The sequence below is a fragment of the Lagenorhynchus albirostris genome, chromosome 11, assembly GCF_949774975.1.
Source record: "Lagenorhynchus albirostris chromosome 11, mLagAlb1.1, whole genome shotgun sequence".
Taxonomy (NCBI): domain Eukaryota; kingdom Metazoa; phylum Chordata; class Mammalia; order Artiodactyla; family Delphinidae; genus Lagenorhynchus; species Lagenorhynchus albirostris.
Genome location: NC_083105.1, coordinates 14,879,206 through 14,897,514, shown reverse-complemented (window position 1 = coordinate 14,897,514; position 18,309 = coordinate 14,879,206). Strand labels below are relative to the sequence as shown.

The 18,309-nt window shown below is 49.8% G+C and overlaps 1 protein-coding gene across 1 annotated transcript in view; it reads right to left on the bottom strand.

The window, feature by feature from the left end:
• Positions 1 to 2,414: 2,414 nt before the first annotated feature.
• Positions 2,415 to 18,309, bottom strand: part of SYN3 (synapsin III) — a 398,733-nt gene continuing 382,838 nt past the window's right edge. The window contains exons 9-13 of the mRNA XM_060164685.1: positions 16,749 to 16,851; positions 12,196 to 12,330; positions 11,241 to 11,328; positions 6,018 to 6,309; positions 2,415 to 2,803 (exon numbers count right to left, since the gene is read on the bottom strand). Of these exons, the coding sequence (XP_060020668.1) occupies positions 2,671 to 2,803; positions 6,018 to 6,309; positions 11,241 to 11,328; positions 12,196 to 12,330; positions 16,749 to 16,851 (751 nt within the window). The 3' untranslated portion in view covers positions 2,415 to 2,670. The remainder of the gene's footprint in view (positions 2,804 to 6,017; positions 6,310 to 11,240; positions 11,329 to 12,195; positions 12,331 to 16,748; positions 16,852 to 18,309) is intronic.

The following is an 18,309-nucleotide window of genomic DNA, read 5'->3' as shown; positions in this document are numbered from 1 at the left end:
AGCAGGGACTGAACGGGGGGGCAGTGTGGTAATGATGAAGAGGACCCAGGGGATTAATGCAAGAGAAAGGATACGCAGATTCCAGTATCCCTCGAAAGCTGATTTGACAATTAGATGACAGTACCCTTTTATCATGCTGTTAGGAGGAAGATCTGGAAGAAGATATTTTCTCCGGCTGGTGGAGGTGTCTACTGAGGCTGCATTGGAAATTCTCTCTTCATTGTGCTACATGTCAGCACAACCAAATGGATCTTTGTCATGTTTCAGCCTCACCAGGTCACCTTGGACGGAAAATGCTAGCCTTTCCTTGGGCCAAGGTTGTGAAACAGAGCAAAAAATAACAAACACAACCTTTCAGACTCTCTACAGAGTGACTCCCTTCCCCCTTTCATTTTGTTCTTTCCCATTAAAAAATATCACAATTATTAAAGGTTAAATGCTTGGAGGGAACATGTGCTAGCCTACGTGAGAAAAGAGTCCATTTTGGGGATCAACGGTCTCCAAAGGACCATTCTTGGTCTCTGTACTCATACACAGACTGATGGGAAAATTTATTGCCATGTGTTGGTTATAAACTTGTCTCATGTCATGGAATCTTCTGTGCATGGTTATAAAAACAAGGATGCCTGGCCTGAGAAATGAGTTTGATATTCTACTGGAATATCTGGGAAATATGGTTTGAATGTTGGGATGTTTTTAGGGACAAGGGACAGAATATGGGAAAGTGGGAAAAGTTAAGCCATGTAATCACGGTTTATGGAGCCACTAGCTGTGCTCACCCAAGGAGTGGGCCCTGGCTGTGACGCTTCCACACCGGTACTGTTTCTCACCTTCCCCACACAGCTCAGGGCAGGGCTGCTGGTCTAACTTCAACGTGCATTCAAAATACTTAGGGAGATTGACAAAGATACAGGTTCTGGGCCTTATGACCAGAAATTCTGAATCCTTTGGTCTGAAATGAAGCTAGCTATGCACACTGGCCATGTCTCATGCTTTGAGAAACTTTGTCTAGCCTATCACCACTTTGTTGTGTATTTTGGGCTGTGTTTTATTACTGAGAATTGGGTGAGATAGTTTGATTTTTTTCTTCCAATCTTAATTTCCAGTGTAGAAGAGTGACGATCGCCTCACGTATTTCCTGTGTTCTCAATCTTCTAAAACACGTGGCTTTGTGGTGTTACATCCTGCCCGACAGTTTTCTGCACTCTTTTGTTCAGAATGCAGCGCCAGGCCAAGGACGCTTTCATTTTTACCTCCCTCTCCCCCTTCCCTATGAACAGTGAGGGGAAGACGTGCCTCAGGTTGCAAAGTGGGCTGTAAGGGGATAGCATGGCTATGTTGGATTCTCCTCGGCTCTTTGGAGCCAGGAGGCTGGTCTGGCACCTACAATGTTTCTAGCACCAGGTGCTTGGAGATTTGGGACACCCCTGCACCCCATCTAATCATGACAGGAGCCTGATGTAGGAGAAAGCATTGGGAAGGGAGTCAGGGTTACATTTTCCAGCTCTGCAGTTAACTGGTTTAGTCAAATAAGTGTGGGTTAAACAAAGTTAAAGCTAATTTCTTTACTGCAGGAATTCCAAGAGCCTTTGATATGTACTATCAATCTCAGAAAAGAAACAAACAAAAAACAGTGTTTCCTAAACACGTTTGAGCGGTGAACCCTTTTATAACTAACCTTCCAGTGCCTTGCTGTACACTGCCTGCAAAACGCCGAGCTAGAAGTTACTGTCACTGCACTTTCTGATCCTGTGTCATCCATCTGCTCGTTGTCTCTGGCTCCTTGTATGTCCTTGAGGAGAAAACAACATTCCTGGTAGGAGTTCAGAGACCAAATGGTGGTGTAACACGGAATGGGTAGAGAGGCCCTAACCTAACTCCTTCCTTGGGAAGTGGAGGGCATATTCCCTCTCTGGGAACTAGTGATGATTCCTAAAAGAACCCGTGGTCTGCTCTTGGCTGTCCAATTTAGGATAGCACTCTGGGCACGAGCGACGTTGTAAAGCCTCCCCTCTGTTTCTGTTGTGTTCTGAAAGGCCCCACGGGTCACACAGCCTCTGAGTTCTTTCCATGGTCCTCAAGATCCACTGGTGGTGGGTGTGATGGGGCCTTTGCCTGTCTGGTCTGCAGGGCCATCTCTTGAGCTTGGATGGGACTTGCAAGGGTAGGTGGTAGGTTCCCCTGGCTGCGCTTTTGTCCTTTTGTTTGCAAAACACTGTCAAAAGTTTATTGCCTCCTACATTGCTGAGGTCTGACTTCAGCGTCTGCATTTGATGGAGGTGGGGCAAGGCTCAGAGGGGGCCCTTCCCAAAGGCAAGCAAAACACTAACAAGAAATGTCAAAACTAGCCACACAAAGACATCTCACGTGTTATCTGAGGCAGGGAAGCAAGCATCTGGGTAGGAAGGTTGATGAGATGCCTGTCTTTAAGGCCCGTTTTGAGGAACCTGGAGGCTCTCAAAGGCCCACCCCTCAGTCGGGCAATGCTGGAACGTCATGGCAAAGGAAAGTGGGAACACATGTAGATACTTAGTTCCTGGACCAAAGGCATTTGGAAAGTATATTCTCAGGCCCTCCATTCTGTTCCCGTCAGGAACCAAGGCTGAGACGGAGGATGGGGCAGGAGAGGAGGGAGTGTAACGGGGCACCCCCCTCCCGGCCTGGACAGGGTTAGTCAGAGAACAGGCTGGCGAAAGACTTCCTCAGGTTGCGGATGGTCTCGGCCTTGGCCTCGTCTTCACTTGGGGTCCCACGCTGGGAGGCGTCAGACGTGCTGAGGCTGTTAGTCAGGGACTGGGATTTGCTGAAACAGAAAGGCAAGGGGGTTGGGGGCGGCAAGGCTGGACTCCCCAGGAAGTGAGTCCTGGGGCTTGCCTGGAAGCCAGCTGGGTGAGCCCCGTCACCACAAGGACAGTGAGACCAGAAACAAGGCATCCCCGCCCTTACACGATGCTGAGTACACCACACACACAATTAACCTGCAAGGTGGTTATTGGTATCCTCCTTTTTTAGGCACAGGAATTGGCGCTTACAGCAAGTGACAGGGGAGCATCCAGGGCTCATATTCTTTTCACAAAGCCAGGCTGCTCAGACAGCAGGCGTGACTAGAGCGCAGCTTGACCGCTCTCCTGCCTCTGTGTCCAAACCCACTTGGTGAAGGGCTGTATCACCGGGTTATGGTTGTTCCTCCTATACTTTCCAGCGCTAGTCTGGGAATCAGGAGGTCTGTATTCCAGACCCTCTCTGCCATTTGGCCCCTCCGGCTGTGGGCAAGTAACTCACTGCTCGGGACCTCCTTTCCCTCATCGGCGAAATGGAGGGTCGGTCTGGCCCACCCTCAGGTCTCTTCTAGCTCTGACACTCCGGGCTTCAATTCCAGCTCTTCTCGGAAGCCCTTATTGCCGATTCCAGCCCATTTTGGAACTCTCACGGCGCCACTGTTTGAACAACAGTGTTTGGCCCTGTGTACCAGCCTCATGCTGGGTGACAGGTTGGAGAGACGAATGGGAGTCAGGCCCTGCCCTCAAGGGACTCACAGCCGAGTGGGGGTGAAAGACAGGAAGAGAGCCCCACTTGGTCTTGTCATCACGTTGAACAAAATCTTCTTCAAAGCAGAGACTATCTTTTCCCCCTTTGCTTATTCCCCCCGGGGTGTTATCCAGGACTAAGTTCAGAGTAGGCATTTGATAAATACCTGTGGATTTGAATTGAACCAAATAATACTTTAGAGCAACAACCCAGGAGATTTAAATGTTTTTAGCTAGATGACTATTGAGGTTAGTGTCCAAACCTGGCTTAAGTCCCAAAGCCCTCGTCTGTCCTGTGATCAGCTGGGCTGTATCTTTTCACGTGTGAGAGGCTGTCACAGATACACCCGTAAGGAGCCAGCTGCATTCTGGCTGGCTAGAAGCACTAACTGTGCAAAAACTCATTTTAATCCTTACAATAACCCTGTGGTGCAAGTACTATTGTCCGCATTTTGCATGAGAGGAAGTCTAAGCACAGAGAGATTAGATAACTTTTCTGAGGTCATGCAGCTTTCAAGTGGCAGAGCTGACACTGAACCCAGGTGGTCTGACTCTAGAGTCTGTGCCGTCAACCTCTATGCCTATTGCTGGAGGACCACTTGCTAATTTCATCAAACTAAAAATGCATTTGTCCTTTGATCCAATAATACCATTTCAGGTATTTTCTATACAGCTGATCCTGCACGTATAAGAAACAGCATGTTTTCAAGGCTATTCACTGCAACCTTCTTTGTAAGAGCATACCACATTTCCACTTAGGGTGGATTAGTTGGATAAACTGTAGTATAACTATATAGTAGAATACTATACAGCCGCGAAAAGGAGAAAATGTTAATGAACTGAGTGGAAGAGCTCCAGGATTTACTGTTAAATGTAAAAGCAAGGAGCAAAATGGTGTGGACAGTGAATACTGCTGATTGTGGAAATAAGTGGGAGGAGGGAATCAGAACATATATTTCTGTATTTGCATAAGGACACACTGGAGGAACACACAAGGAACTAACAAAAATGGTTACCTCTGGGGAGCAGGGGGCAGGAAAGCACTGGATAGGAATAAGATGGGAGTAAGGTTTTTTTCAATAAAAACAATATCTTTCAGATCTTTGAACCATGTGAATGTATTACCTATTCAGAAAAATTATGGTTAGCATGACTCACGGGCTGGATGTCCTGTGTTCAATCCTAGCTCTTCTACTTCCTAACAGTGGAAACTCTGGCAAATTATTAATGTCTTTCTCTGTCTGCTCATCTGTAAAATGGGGATAATAATTGTTATTAACTCCTAAGCCTGTGGGACTTAAAAAAAACAAACCAACTAGGTAAAGTGCTTAGTACATAGTAAGTAGATAATAGATGCTAGCAGTGAAACGATGCTTATTAATATTAGTGTTTGGAGTTGAAGAAAGGGAGAAGCTTACCAAAGAAAACACATTTAGGGTCTCCCTTTCTGACCTCAAACCGAGAGACGGGCTTGAGTGGAAACAGGAGAGAGGATGTATGTGTGCACTGGGATGGATCTTTCACAAAGTGGTGGCAATACTCCTTCCCGTCCCCATCACCCAGTCTTTCACAATGCGACTCTGCAGATCCTCCTATCAAGAGTCTATTTCCCCACCTCTTTAATCTGGGCTTGACCATGTGACTCGTATTTACCAAAGGCGTGTGATGGGATGAAATGACATCATGTGGCGTCTTCTAAGGCTGGACCTCGAGAAGCCTTGACGCTTCTACTTTTGCCCCTTTGGAATGTAATTCTACCACGTGAGGAAGCTGGGCCCAGCCTGCTGGAGGATGAGGCCCAAGGAGAGAGAGGAGCTCAGCTGACAGGCAACACCAACAACCAGATATGTGCAGGAGGCCCTCTTGGACCATCCAGCCCCAGGTAAGCTTCCAGATGACTACAGCCAAATGAGTGATCCCAGTAGAGTAGGGTTGCTAGATTTAGTAAGTAAAAATACAGGACACCCAGTTAATTTTGAAATTCAGATTAAAAACAATTACTTTTTGAGTATAAGTATGTCCCATGTAACATTTGAGGGCATACTTATGTTCAAAACTATTCATTGTTTACCTGAAATTCAAATCTACCTGGGCATCCTATATTTTATCTGGCAACTCTACAGGAGAGACCAGCAGAAGATCCTCCCAGCTGAGCCAAACTCAGAACAAATTGCTAAACCAAAAAATTATGAACAAAGAAAATGGCTGTTTTCTTAAGCCACTAAGTTTCAGGGTGGTTTGTTATGCAGCAAGAGATAACTGATGCATGTATACACGGAGGATCACAGTGGGACCTAATCTATCCTCTCACCTTTCTGGGCCCTGCCTGCCATCCCGGTTCCATCCTCTGGGCTTCTTTCTACCCATTTAAAGTCTGGGTGAGTCCTTGGTGGGTCTTCCTCTGTCTCCGAGTTCCTGATCCTGAGCCAGCCCAGCTCTGTCCACACCCTAAGTCTACCCTATGCCCTTCCTAATTCCCAAAGCACTTACTTGAGATGGGGGTGGGGTGCTGCTGGTTTCTTGGACTCTTCACCCTGTTGGGAGGTGCTGCGGCTCTGCATGGGGGGCCGGGGCTGTGAGGTAAGGGTGGTGCCTGGCTTGGAGACCTGGTTTGGAGAGCTGCCTCCAGATGTGCGGGATAGCTGTGGAGAGCCTGGTGACCTCTGCTGCTGTGGAGATCCAGATGAGGGACTCAGGGGTTGCTGGCCTTGTGGGGAGAGCCTCTGTTGCGAGGGGCTTCCAGATCTCGGGGGCTGAGGAGACTGAGCTTGGCGAGGGCCCCCTACAGGGAGAAAAAATTATTACATTCAGATTTTTTTACGATAAATATGGCTGTGCACAAGTGTCGCTTCAGGGATGTTCATTACAGTGTTTTTCATTATTTTTAAAGATTTTTTTGATGTGGCCCATTTTTTAAAAGTCTTTATTGAATTTGTGACAATAATTGCTTCTGCTTTATGTTTTGGTTTTTTGGCCACGAGGCACGTGGGATCTTTGTTCCCCGACCAGGGATTGAACCCGCACCCCCTGCTTTGGAAGGTGAAGTCTTAACCGCTGGACCGCCAGGGAAGTCCCTACAGTGTTTTTTGTAACAGTGAAAAATTGAAAACAATACAAATGCCTAACTGTAGAGGAACTGACTAGGAACATTAAGATAAATTCATATAACGGAATATGCTATGGTCATCACGTATGACGTGGCAGAATAATATTAAATGACGTGGGATGTTGTTGATAAGCAGCTTATAAAACAGTATTTGCCAGTTAATTCCATTTTGGCATGTGTATATATAAAGCTATGTAAAAAAGAAAGACTGGAAGGTTATACATTGAAACCAGTGTGTCTCAGACTTTAATGGCATGTGAATCCCCATGCGTCTTGTCAAAATAAAGATTCCGATACGGTAGGTCTTGAGCGGTGTTATGAACTGGATCGTGTCCCTTCACAAGATTCATATGGTGGAGTCCTAACCCCTGGTGTGACTGTATTTGGAAATAGGGCCTTAAAGGAGGCAACTATTGTTGAATGATGCCGTAAAGGTGGGCCCTAATCCAATAGGACTGGTGTCCTTATGAGAAGAGAGAGAGAGACCAGGCACCTGCACACACAGAGGAAAGGCCACGTGAAGACAGAGAGAGAAGGTGTTGTCGGCAAGCCCTGGGGAGAAGTTTCAGCCCTGCTGGCACCTTGATCTTCCAGCCTCCAGAACCATGGAAAATAAAGGTCTGTTGATGAAGCCACTCAGTCTGTGGTATTCCGTTATGGCAACACGAATGGGGTCTACGTTACTAACAAGCTCCCAGGTGATGCTTCTGCTTCCACGCTTCGAGTAATGAGGCACTGAGCAATGATTTTAAAAGTGGTGGGATGATGAGGGACTTAAATTCTCCTCCTTTTGCTCACTGATGTTTTCCACACTGAAGATGTATTACTTTTGAAACAATGAAAATAATTATCCCTTACTTTCGAATAGCTCTCTAACCTTTTCTAAGAACTTTTTCAAAAGCAATATATCATTTGATCTAGAGAGAGGCCGGTAGGGAAGATACCACTCTTCTCATCAGGTTGCAGTGGAAACAGCCTCATTAAGGTTTCATAACTAGAAGGGGTAACCACGGAAAACCCACAGAGGAGCTTGTCTTCACCCTGTTCCTGCACAGAGCATACAGGCTTTCACCTACAAGCGAAAGGACATTTTAGCCTCCCAGAAATGACTTTGAGTGGAATTCCAAGGCTCCAAGCAAGCAAGGTGCACCCTCCTCACCCTTGAACCCAGGTGTCAGGACGGCGGATTGTGAAATGCACCTTGGCAAGGCAGACTAGCTGCCTGCTGCTCGCCATCCCAGGATACAGCGGCTCCTGGGAAGGTGGGATGCACCGCGGTGATTCTCGCCATGCTTTGTTGAGAGGATGGGAGACTGAGAGTTTAAAAAGGGCTGGAGCTCAACTCTGAGCCCTTTTATAATGTGGCTTCCACTTGTGTGAGCTCCCCAGGTCTCTACTGTGTCCTCTCTATCATGTCCCGGCCTTGGGCTGGGCACCCTCGCAGCTTGTGGGTTAGGCATTATTATCATCCCCATTTTACAAAGAAACTCAGTCCCAGGTATACTGCGACTTGCTTAAAAAGTGTCACTTCTAGTAAGGGGAAGAGCCTAGACTCAAACCTAGATCTCTCTGACTCAAAGCTCTGTTTTCTTTTGTTTCCCTTTTTTCCTTTCTTTACTGTACCACACAGGGCAGCACCTTTGTGCAAATTAAGAAAAAGGTACTTTCCCCCAGTGGTGGCTGCTCTGAGCCCGGTGCAAAGGGGGCAAGGACTAGATTTCAGCTGGCCTCCCCGCTCAGACTGTCTCAGCTGGGCCCTGTGTGGTGGGCACGACCTGCATGTCTGGTGGCCCTGACACCCTACAGGTACCAGAGCCCCAGGTCCTTGCCATTAACCTGCCATGTGACTGTGGGTGCGTCACTTCTCCTCTCTGGGCCCTTGTTTGGAAATGAGGTTGTTGGACGAGACATCAAACATCCCTCCACATCTGAACATCTTTGTGAGCTTGTGCAACACTTTCCAGGTTGGACTGAATTGCAGCTCTAGTCTAGCAACTGACTGCACACGGCTTGATTCATGACTATATTGTCCCAGTAGATTGGAGGACCCATTGATCACAAAACTCAAACACCTATAGGGCCAGGCAGATAAATAAATAAAGCAGGAGAGTGTCAGAAAAATCACGTGGCTTTAAAAAATTTTCCCACTTGAGGTACACGGTTCAGAGACTTACCTCTTTAAAGAGGTGCAAGCACAAAGAAAATGGCAATTGGCGCTGTGTCACTGTGGCAGTGACACCAGCAAGGAAGGAGGAGGGCCTGAGGCAAACGGAGGAGTCCTTGCCCTGTCAGTGGACGGTTGCTACGTAGCAAGCAGGCCCACTGTTTCTAGAGCTCCTGCTCTATCAAGAGAAGCTGGAAATCTAGATGTTTATGTAAAAGCTTCTGATTTTTAAATGTTGGTTTACTTTTTTTGTTTTTTAAACCCATTGTAGGTCCAAAAAGACATGTTTTCTAGTTTTATCTTAAATCCTCCCCCCCGCCCCACCTCTCCACATTCTTCTCCTCAAGACTGATAATATCTTGGAAAATCTGGATACTCATTCATTCATTTATTAACTATTCGTTCAGTCCCTATTATACAGGTGGGATTCATCAAGAGACACTAATTTCTTTCAGCTTCTCAGCAAAGCAACAAATTTAGTATTTTTTGTTTGAGCACATACAGAAAAAAAATTAAATGTAGAAAGTATTTGCCTTAGCCCAGGATTGGTGCTAAAAGATGATGAGGTTCATTAAAAGAGACCTTCATTTTTACTGAGTTGAAAGTGAGTAGTGAGTTCAGAAAACAAGTTAATAATGTGATCTTGTTATTTTGGGAACTCAATGAAAGCACTGTGTTTTAATTAGCCTTGTTATTTTTAATCTGAATGTTAATTCAATGAGCATTTTCTTTAATTATCCTAATTGGTTTTAAATTGATTGTTTTTCAACTCACTAAACGTGTGTTTAGCCTCATGTCGCTTAAAATATCCCTTTATCGAGCGTGTCTCTACTCTGGGCCGGAAAGGAAACCAGAATACAGTAGCTCTCTGTTTTAAAAGTGCTCGGTCAAATGTGGTTGAAAAAGTAAGTCCTGGGGCAGAGTGAGACAGGCCAGGGTAGGGCAGAGGCACAGTCAGAGCCTGGCAGGGTGATGAATAAGTTGTTTTTGAACATTTATAATTATAGAATTATCACCAGGCAGGAGGGCAGTGGGGCTGCTTTAGTTATAAGGATTGTTATGATAACAACCGTTAAGGACAACATGTATAATTGTTAATAAGACACAAAATATTAATAGTGAGTTTTTAATGGTAAAGGTCATATAAATAGTTATTAACAGTATATTAGTAGTAGTAAGAGCTAGAACCTACTAAGCACTACCTCCACGCCGGGACACCTTGCTAACTGCTTCACCTGCGTTATCTCACGGGCAGCTTCCCATTACTAAACGGGGCAGCTGTCATTTCCTCCTTTATCACTGGGGAAACTGAGGCTCTGAGAAGTGATGTAACTTGCCTAAGTCTGCCAGGGTACTGAGACATGGAAGTGGATTCAAATAGGTGTTTATCTGCCTGAAGAAGCAGCCAGTGTTCTTTGGTACACAGTTATGTAAAGTCATGCAATTCCCCTCTTCTTAAATGCTTTCTGCTTTTCCAAGAAGAGAAGCACAGATGAGGAAGATGAATGGAGTGTTTTATCTAAGACATTTTGAAGAAGAAGCCATTTAGTGCCCAAGGCCGATTTTCCCAAGAAGCAGTGAATCTGCTACTTTGATAAAAGCGACTGGGAAGGCCACAGTGTGATAGTAATGTTTCTTTCTGATGAGTCTTAAAGCAGATCCTTAAAAGGTCGCCATGAAAATGCCTGGCCTGGCTTCTTGGTGCGAAGCGGTCCTGAGGCTCCAAGCTGGCACTAGAGCAGCGAGTGTGCCCGGAAAGTTCTGACTGCAGGAGAGGACCTGGGCTGACCCTCTCCCCAGGCCTGAGCGTGAGAACACCCGAGCAGCTGGCAGCCTGAGAGAGTTAGTTATTGCCACGATTTCTTTTCATCTTGTCATCAATAGTTCATCCATTCTCTAATAAATGGTGGCATTTACATAGTAATGCTGGGATATTTTTTGAGGAACAATTCCAGTCGACAAGGTTCTGTACGACGTTCCGTCTTTCTTTCTCACTCTAGCTGGTTGGCTCATAAATCTATAACCAGGCACTGCTAGCAGCTAGGAACCAGACAACTTCTAGAAGATCTGAAAGCCCAGACTTGTAAACCTGCCATTTTCTTGTGCTTCCTTGGACGAAACCTCAACACCCATCTCTGTAAAAAGGAAATATGGTTGTTTTCACTGTTGACAAGTTGGGAGGCTGAAAATGAGAAAACAAATGGGAAAGTCCCTAGCACAGTGGTACTTAATACATTTACTGTCTGTCTTCCTTTCCTCCTTTTCTGACTTTAAGGGGGTGACAAACCTCATGGTCTCTTTCATTCTGCATACAGAGCGAGGGCACATATCTGGAAGGCGCGCTTCCAGAGCGCCTTCTGGAAGTCACGCGTGGACCCCTCAGTGCATTCCAGCATGCTTGCTGGACGGTTTCTCTCGGTGCGCGGCTCGTCGTGGGCCCTACCTTGTGTGGGTGTCCGTGGCTGAGGCTGTCCGAGAGGAGGCCCAAGCTGGGCTTGCCCAGGGGGTTTTGCTGGTTTAGTCTGAGGAGTCTAGAGCAGAAGAGAAAAGAAGCCTGTTGCGATCACCACAGCCATTTACTTCCTGCGTACGAGGGCAGGGTTTATCAACATCTGTTCACTACTGAGGTAAAACTTACATAATGGACACAGTTCTTAGTGTGCAGCACAACGAGTTTTCACACGTGGATACACCTGTGTAACCACCAAGCAGGTCAAGACAGAACATATCCAGTGGAGAAGCCTGCTCTGTGGCCCCACCCAGCCAGCAGCCCCCTCGAGTATGACCGTCATTCTGACATCTGTTATCACAGGTTTGTTTTTGTGGGGAAAGGGGGAGCAGGTTTTGGGACTTGCTTTTCCAGAAAGCTGGGGGTCTAGCAAATTCTTTGGAGAATAATCTGGTAGTCCATGGTGAGGACTGTGGAAGGGAGGAGCTCTGAGGGAGCAGGTCGAGGTTGGAGGATGAGGAAAACTGAAGACACAATAGTCTCTATTGACTGGTGCCCTGGGAGTATACAAAGGGCATGTGTGTACACGGGCACGTGCGTGCGCGCACACACACACACACCCTGCTCCCTGCTCAGGCCCGGGATTGAGGGCACAGAGGAGACAACTGGTTTCTTATGTTAATAATCTCTGCCTACAGACACCCAAAGCCCAGTTGAGACAAGGTTTTTCTCCCCAGTATGGTGACGGGAGGAAGGGCCTCTCAGAGCCTCCCAAATTCCCCCATCAGGAGCAGGGCTCTCCCCCAATCCCAGCCTCACCCACACCCCATTCCTTTCTCCCCAAGTTGGTTCCTCCCTGGGAGCATCTCCTGTGGATCAGGGCACCCATTCCCAGACAGCCAGGCATTTTTCATGGCTACACAGTGTCCCTTACTTCCGAGGACCTTACCCAAGGCCTCAGGGGCGAGGGCACTGTGCCCCCTGGCATCGGGAGTTGGCTCATTTTGGAGACAACGAGATCGGCCATCAGCTGTTTGTCCTCTTCCAGGTGCTCTCCAATCAGGGGCATGGAGCTGTCCATCACCTGCAGGTGATGAGAGAAAGGAGTCTTGAAGGACCCTCAGGCCAGGGCGGCCAGGCAGCGCATCTCAGGAGGCAGGCTCAGAGCTCATGACAGAAGTGAACACTAGATGGCAATGCTCTCCATGCAAACACCCAGCCCAGCGCCTCCAGCTGGGAATGACCACCGTGGAGACATCCAGTTTCCTGCAGTTCAGTCTAAATCAACTCCCTGGACTCAGTTCAATTCAGTCGACACTTGCTGGACCTCAGATATACGACCAAGGGCTGGGAGCCTTTGCTGACCTTTTCTGCTCTTTTCTTTGGGGAGCTGGTCTCTGCCCCTCCTTTCCCACCTTGGCCCCCACCCAGGATTGGGGCTGGCCTCCTGAACTCTGGCCCAAGGTCAAGGTTTTCCACAAAGCCTGAAGCAGTGAAGGTGGGGGGCTCGATTATGACCAAAAAAATAACAAGGGTTAGAGTCGACTCAGGGCTCGGAGAGAAGAGGGAAGAGGCAAGTCCTGTTCTCCAGAGCTCTGGCAGAATAAACTCCTGGAGAGGAACTTCTCCCACGGGGAGCAGGCTGCTTCTCAAAGGAGGCACAGTGCTTACACTGGGAGGGGGGCTGAGAGATCATATTTGTACACCCGCACATCTGCTTTTCTTGCAGATGGGGAAACCGAGGCCCAGAGATGGGAAGGGACTTGCCCGAAGTCACGCAGGCCAACGATCCAGGTGATTCCCCAGGCACGGGCAGCTGTAGACGGTCTCGAAGGGGAGCGAGGCCTTGGTGGGCCCTCTGTCTCCTCCCCAGCTGTAGGGAAATCCAGCCTGTTCACCAACACCCCCCTCCCCCCGCCCCCATCAAACGCACTGTCTCCTTCTCCCTTTTCCCAAGCTGGGGACTCACCAGGTTCTCTCTCTTGTCCAGGTCCTTGTGCATGTCATTCTCTCTGCTCACTCTCTACCTGCCTAGGCCCTTCTCATCCGTCAGGGAACATCTAGCCAGCCCTTCCTCTGGGAAGCCTCCTCGGCACTCCTGCCACCCTCACTTTGGTCGTCCCATTGGAGAGCTTATCCCACAGGGCCATGGTCTCCTGTTGATGTGTGTCTCCCCAACCAGACGGTGAGCCCCTGGGCTGGGGATGGACCCTGTGTCCTGTTAGACAGGTGTGCCCTCACTAAGTACCTCTTGAATGGAGGAATGAAAGGTCCCTACAATAAGTCCTGCTGAGGACGATAAGGATACTAATAAGTGCTACATGTCATTATTATGTGCCAGGCGCTGTCCTAAGCACTGGGTGTGGATGACCTCACACAAATCTCAGCATAGCTCTTTGAGATAGGTACCATTACTATCCTTATCATGATGGGAAAACTGAAGGCAAAGAAGTAGCAAATTCAAGGACAGATTGCTAGCAGTCCTTCTGTGTCTCACCGATCAACGGACCGCTAGCTCTCTGTGGTAAGAAAGGGGAACAGCAGACCTGGGTTCCAGGCTTCGGTTCTGCTAGGGACTTGCTGTGTGATCTTGGCATGTCATTTTTCCTCTGTGGGCCTGTTGTTTCCCTCAACTATAAACTGAGGGGTGTGGGCAGCGGCAAAGACCCTTCCAGCTGGGCCTTAGGAGCCTGTGTGTCTAAAGCACCTACTATGGTGGGGAAGCTGAAAAGCAAACTCAAGGATGTGACGCAGATCCTATTATGGACGGTCCTGAAAAATGTCCTCAAACTGAGCTCCCTGTTGGTCATGCCTGGGTTCCTGGTACCCTGGCTCCCAGTGCCCGGCGCATGGACAGTCTCGCGTTCAATGTGGGCTGAGCTGAGTTATAACTGTGGCGTCTATGTGTACACAGGCCTGTCGTCCTTTCTCTTCCTGAGCCCGCCCACCCCTTTGTGTTCTGGTTTCTGTTTCCTACACTCCCTGCAGTAGAAAACAGCCACCACAAGGAACCTGAGGTCAGAGCGTTCTGGAGTCCCCATGGTGGACACAGCCAGAGGAAGGGGACATTCTGGTCTCCCCAGGGAAACATTTTTCCAATGAGCAATGTCATTCCCTGTACAGGTCATGGAGGACAAGTTCAAGTGTCTTTCCCCTGAGTATTTCACTGTGAGGATCTTCACAAAACATGTCCCACAAATTTTATGTTCTTACCACAGAGGTGGCTGAAGAAATCAGTATTTTTGGATCCCTTCTGTTTTTTTTCCTGACTGGGGAAAAATACCTTTTATCTTTCTGGTAAAAAGCTCCCCATCTCCCTTGACCTCACTCTAAACTGAAAAGCAACGGAAACAACTCTGCAATGTTTCTGAGAGACAAAAAAATCTGAAAAGCCATTTCCCTCGCCCCCGACCCTGGAACGTTTTTGAGAAGTTGTCTTATTGTGTTGTAAAGTCCAAACCCACAAAATTTTTTTTTTTTTTTCAACGTATAAGGTCTTTCATCCCTGACCCGCTGAATGTCTGGAGGCAGGGAGTCTGGGCCCACGGGTACAAATTTTTGTTTCCTAAGAGTGAAAGCTGAGGAAACTCAGATAGGCAGGAGCTCGGGGAAGGGAGCCAGGAGTCCCTCTGCTGATTGCTGGTCCCCTCTCTGAAAGGAAGCTCTAGGGGAAGGGTCCCTGCGACTGTGCTCACTGCTGCATCTCCATCACTTGGCTGGGGGTCTGGTGCCCAGAACAGGAGCTCAACAGTGAATGAACGATGGGTGAATCAATCAGTGACCACATGTGTGCCAAAGCTGAGTTCATGTGTGGTGGCCCCATGAAGAGATGCAGAGGCAGGAAGGCCAGGAAGGGTCTCAGGAGATGCAATGCCCTAGGCGTCGGTCTGAAGGTCCCAGGCATCCTCGCTCCTCCAGGGAGCAGCCTGGGTCTAGCTGGGAAGCAAGTGTACAGGGCAGCAGTTTTGCTCCTGGCCTCTTCAATGTCCTCTGAGAAGGGGCTGCTGAGGACATTTCAGGTAATGGTGGCTGCTGGACGTGAGGAGAGAGCTGTTTTCTAGAGCAGGATTGAACCTGCAAATATAGATGCAACTCATCCTTGGAAGCTACCTGGCCTTCTGGGGGGTGAGTGTGGGCAGAGGGGCTATGTCCAGCCTGGACTCCCTCCCCTTCACCTCCAAGATGGATACTCCCTGGGCTTGGGTGTGGATGCCCTCCTGGCAATGCTGGAGGAGAAGAGCAGGGCTCCCACCGCTCCAGTCACCGGCTCCCGCCATGCCATGGATCCCGGGAGTGGTGCAGACACTCGGGGCTGGAGGACTGGCTGGCTCTTGCGGTCACCCCAGCCATGTGCTTCCCATTAGCCGCCCACACCCCGGGGAGGGGGCAGCCACAGGGCTCTCCCTCACACGTCTTGGCCCTGTGTCAGCACCGCGCCTCTGCAGTGGTTGGAGAAGGCCACAGAAGGGAAGCACCGGAAGGGGCTCTGGGGGGTGGGAGAGCTAGGATGTGAGGCTGGGGAGAGAAGGGAGAATTCTGAGCCAGAGCAGCATTTTCAGGGGAAGCAATGGAGAACCATGAGCTGTGGCGGGGAGGGAAAGGGAGTTAGGAAGGGGGAGGGGGCTGTGAGGCCAAGAGACTTGGGGAACCACAGAGCGGGGAGGGGGACCGTGGGATTGGGGTGGACACAGGGAGCCTTGAAGGTGGGAGGGCGACTGTGGGGCTGGGAGAAGCATGGAGAGGAAGTCGTTGGGGTAGGGGAGGAGGGTGATGGAAGGACCACGGCGACCTGTAGGCGACAGCTCTGGAGGGTAGCAGGGGTGGTTGGCCTCTGAGAGGCATGGGCTGCAGGAAGGTTGAGGGAGAGATTCTGGGACTCAGAGCCCCTCTGACCTCTCTTACAATTACATTTCCCTCCATTCACACCCCTTTCCTAACCTTCGGTGCCCTGGAGTTAGTGTACCACCCTTCCCTGCCAGCCTGCACACCCCACGTCTGTCTTGCTCAGAGCTCTGTCCCCAGAGCTACCCCCACGCCACGCCCATGGGAGCCACTGGGTACCTGTCTGCTGATTGAACAGACAATGGAATCTCTGCCTAGTGACCAGGGAAGTGTGTCCTCTTTACACACTGGGACACTGAGAAAATTGAAGAGGCCTCTGAGGGGACAGAATCTTGCCAACTCTTGGCCCGATGCTTTTCCCCTACTGTTAGGGCCATGGGTTGGGGGTATTTGTTTAACCTCACGCCCAGAACTCCTGAGGGCCAGCTCAGAGCCCCTGGGCACAAAGGCTTAGGGGCAGCCAAGGGTGGGGATGGGGTATGTGAGGGTGGTAGGTGAGAAGCCTGTGGGGGCCGCTTGCTGTGGCCTGGGCTGCCTGTGCCCCAGCCATGGGCTAAGACACAGCTGACCATGCTGGAGGCCACACTTGGACGCCTTCCCTCTGGCATGCCTGCTCAGGGGCCCGGACAGGCCAGGAGGACGTCCTGGTCCACCTCTCACCTCAATGATGTAGTCTCTGCCATCCTTGCTGTGGACAGCCTTGACGGCGCAGATGTCCAGGCCACCAAACATCTCTGAGCAGCTGTCCACCCACAGCCTGTACCTGCAGGGATGGAGAGACAGGCAGTGGGCATGAGGGGCAGGGAGCAGGGATGGGAAGCAGAGGGAGAGAGAGGCAGAGACAGAGGGAGGGAGAGACACAGAAGGACACATACAGAAAAACAGGCTATGGGACAGACAGTGACACACAGGCAACCATTCAGAGATGGAGAGAGACAGAGATGCAGCGAGAGACAGAAAGGCAGAGAGACAGAGACCAGAGAGAGACAGAGACCTGAGAGAGACAGAGGCCTGAGAGAGACAGAGGCAGAGGGAGAGACAGAATGGGTAAAAAGGGAGGCAGAGACATAGATGGACCGTGAGAGAGAGACAGCAGGAGAGCAGCTAAAAGGGAGCCAGGAAGGCAGGAGAGAAGCAGGACTGGGGGAGAAGGAATGGGAGCTGGGAGAGATCTCAGAGACCTGAGCCCACCCCGCCTAGACCTTGACTGGCTCCCTAGTAGTGGGAAGCTTGCCTTGCCCCCATCTGGAGCCATCCTGGACACCCAGCTTCCCCTGAAGTCCTTTTCCCTTGGGAAAGCTGCTCGAAGGTCCCCAGAAATCCCTCCCAGGCCGCTCTCCCAGGCCCAGCCTGTGGGGACAAAGGGCATATTCTCCTCCTGCCTGGGGAATGCGGGCAGAGGAGCCTGGCAGGCCGCTCTCGCCTGGCCTGGGGGCCTGGTCCTCTGGACCCGCTGCTTTTTTTTCCCTTTCCAGCCACTTGATGGCTGCAAGGCCCGTTTGCTTTGCAGGGGAAGATCTCAGTGCTGGACTTTGACCCTGCAACAAGAGGATGCTTGTATCTGGAGAAGTCTTCCTGGCCTTGCACTTGGCTTCCCTCATGGTGGCTGGACTTAGAGTCACAGGGGACTTTGTGTCAAACGTTCTTGCTTCTCTCCCCACCCTCCAGGGTCACATGGGGGCACGCCTGCTCTGAGATCTATTTGTGTCTCTGAGCCATAAGGCCTGGAATGAGATGAAGTGCTCTCAGAACCAGATCTCTCATCTCATCCGCTAATGCCCCTTGAGGCACTGAGGGTACTGCCCATGAATTTGCAGAATGGAAAGTGAATTCCAGGCCTGAGCAGACCCACTCCCATGGTAGGCTCCTGCAGAGATGGCCCATGTGGCCTGGGACTGAGCAGAGCCAGGGAGACAGTGCCCTGCTGGAGACATCTGTGAGTAGCTTGTGAGGCATTGGGAAAGGCTGGGCTCACATTCTGGAAAGGCCATGAAGAAAAGGGCCAAGACTGTCCTGTGAATGCCCACTGGGGGGAGGATGTGACTCCCCCAAACCAGGTGGTTCAGTTGTGCCAGGTGATGAGCACAACTCCCCTTAGACTAGTTAGCATATGTGGGTACCCACCTGGAAGGTAGTAGCTGCCACCTGGGGTTGACCGGAAGGGAAGGAAGCCAACATTTACAGTGTCCCTCCCTGCCATAGGCCAGCACTGGGTTAGGTA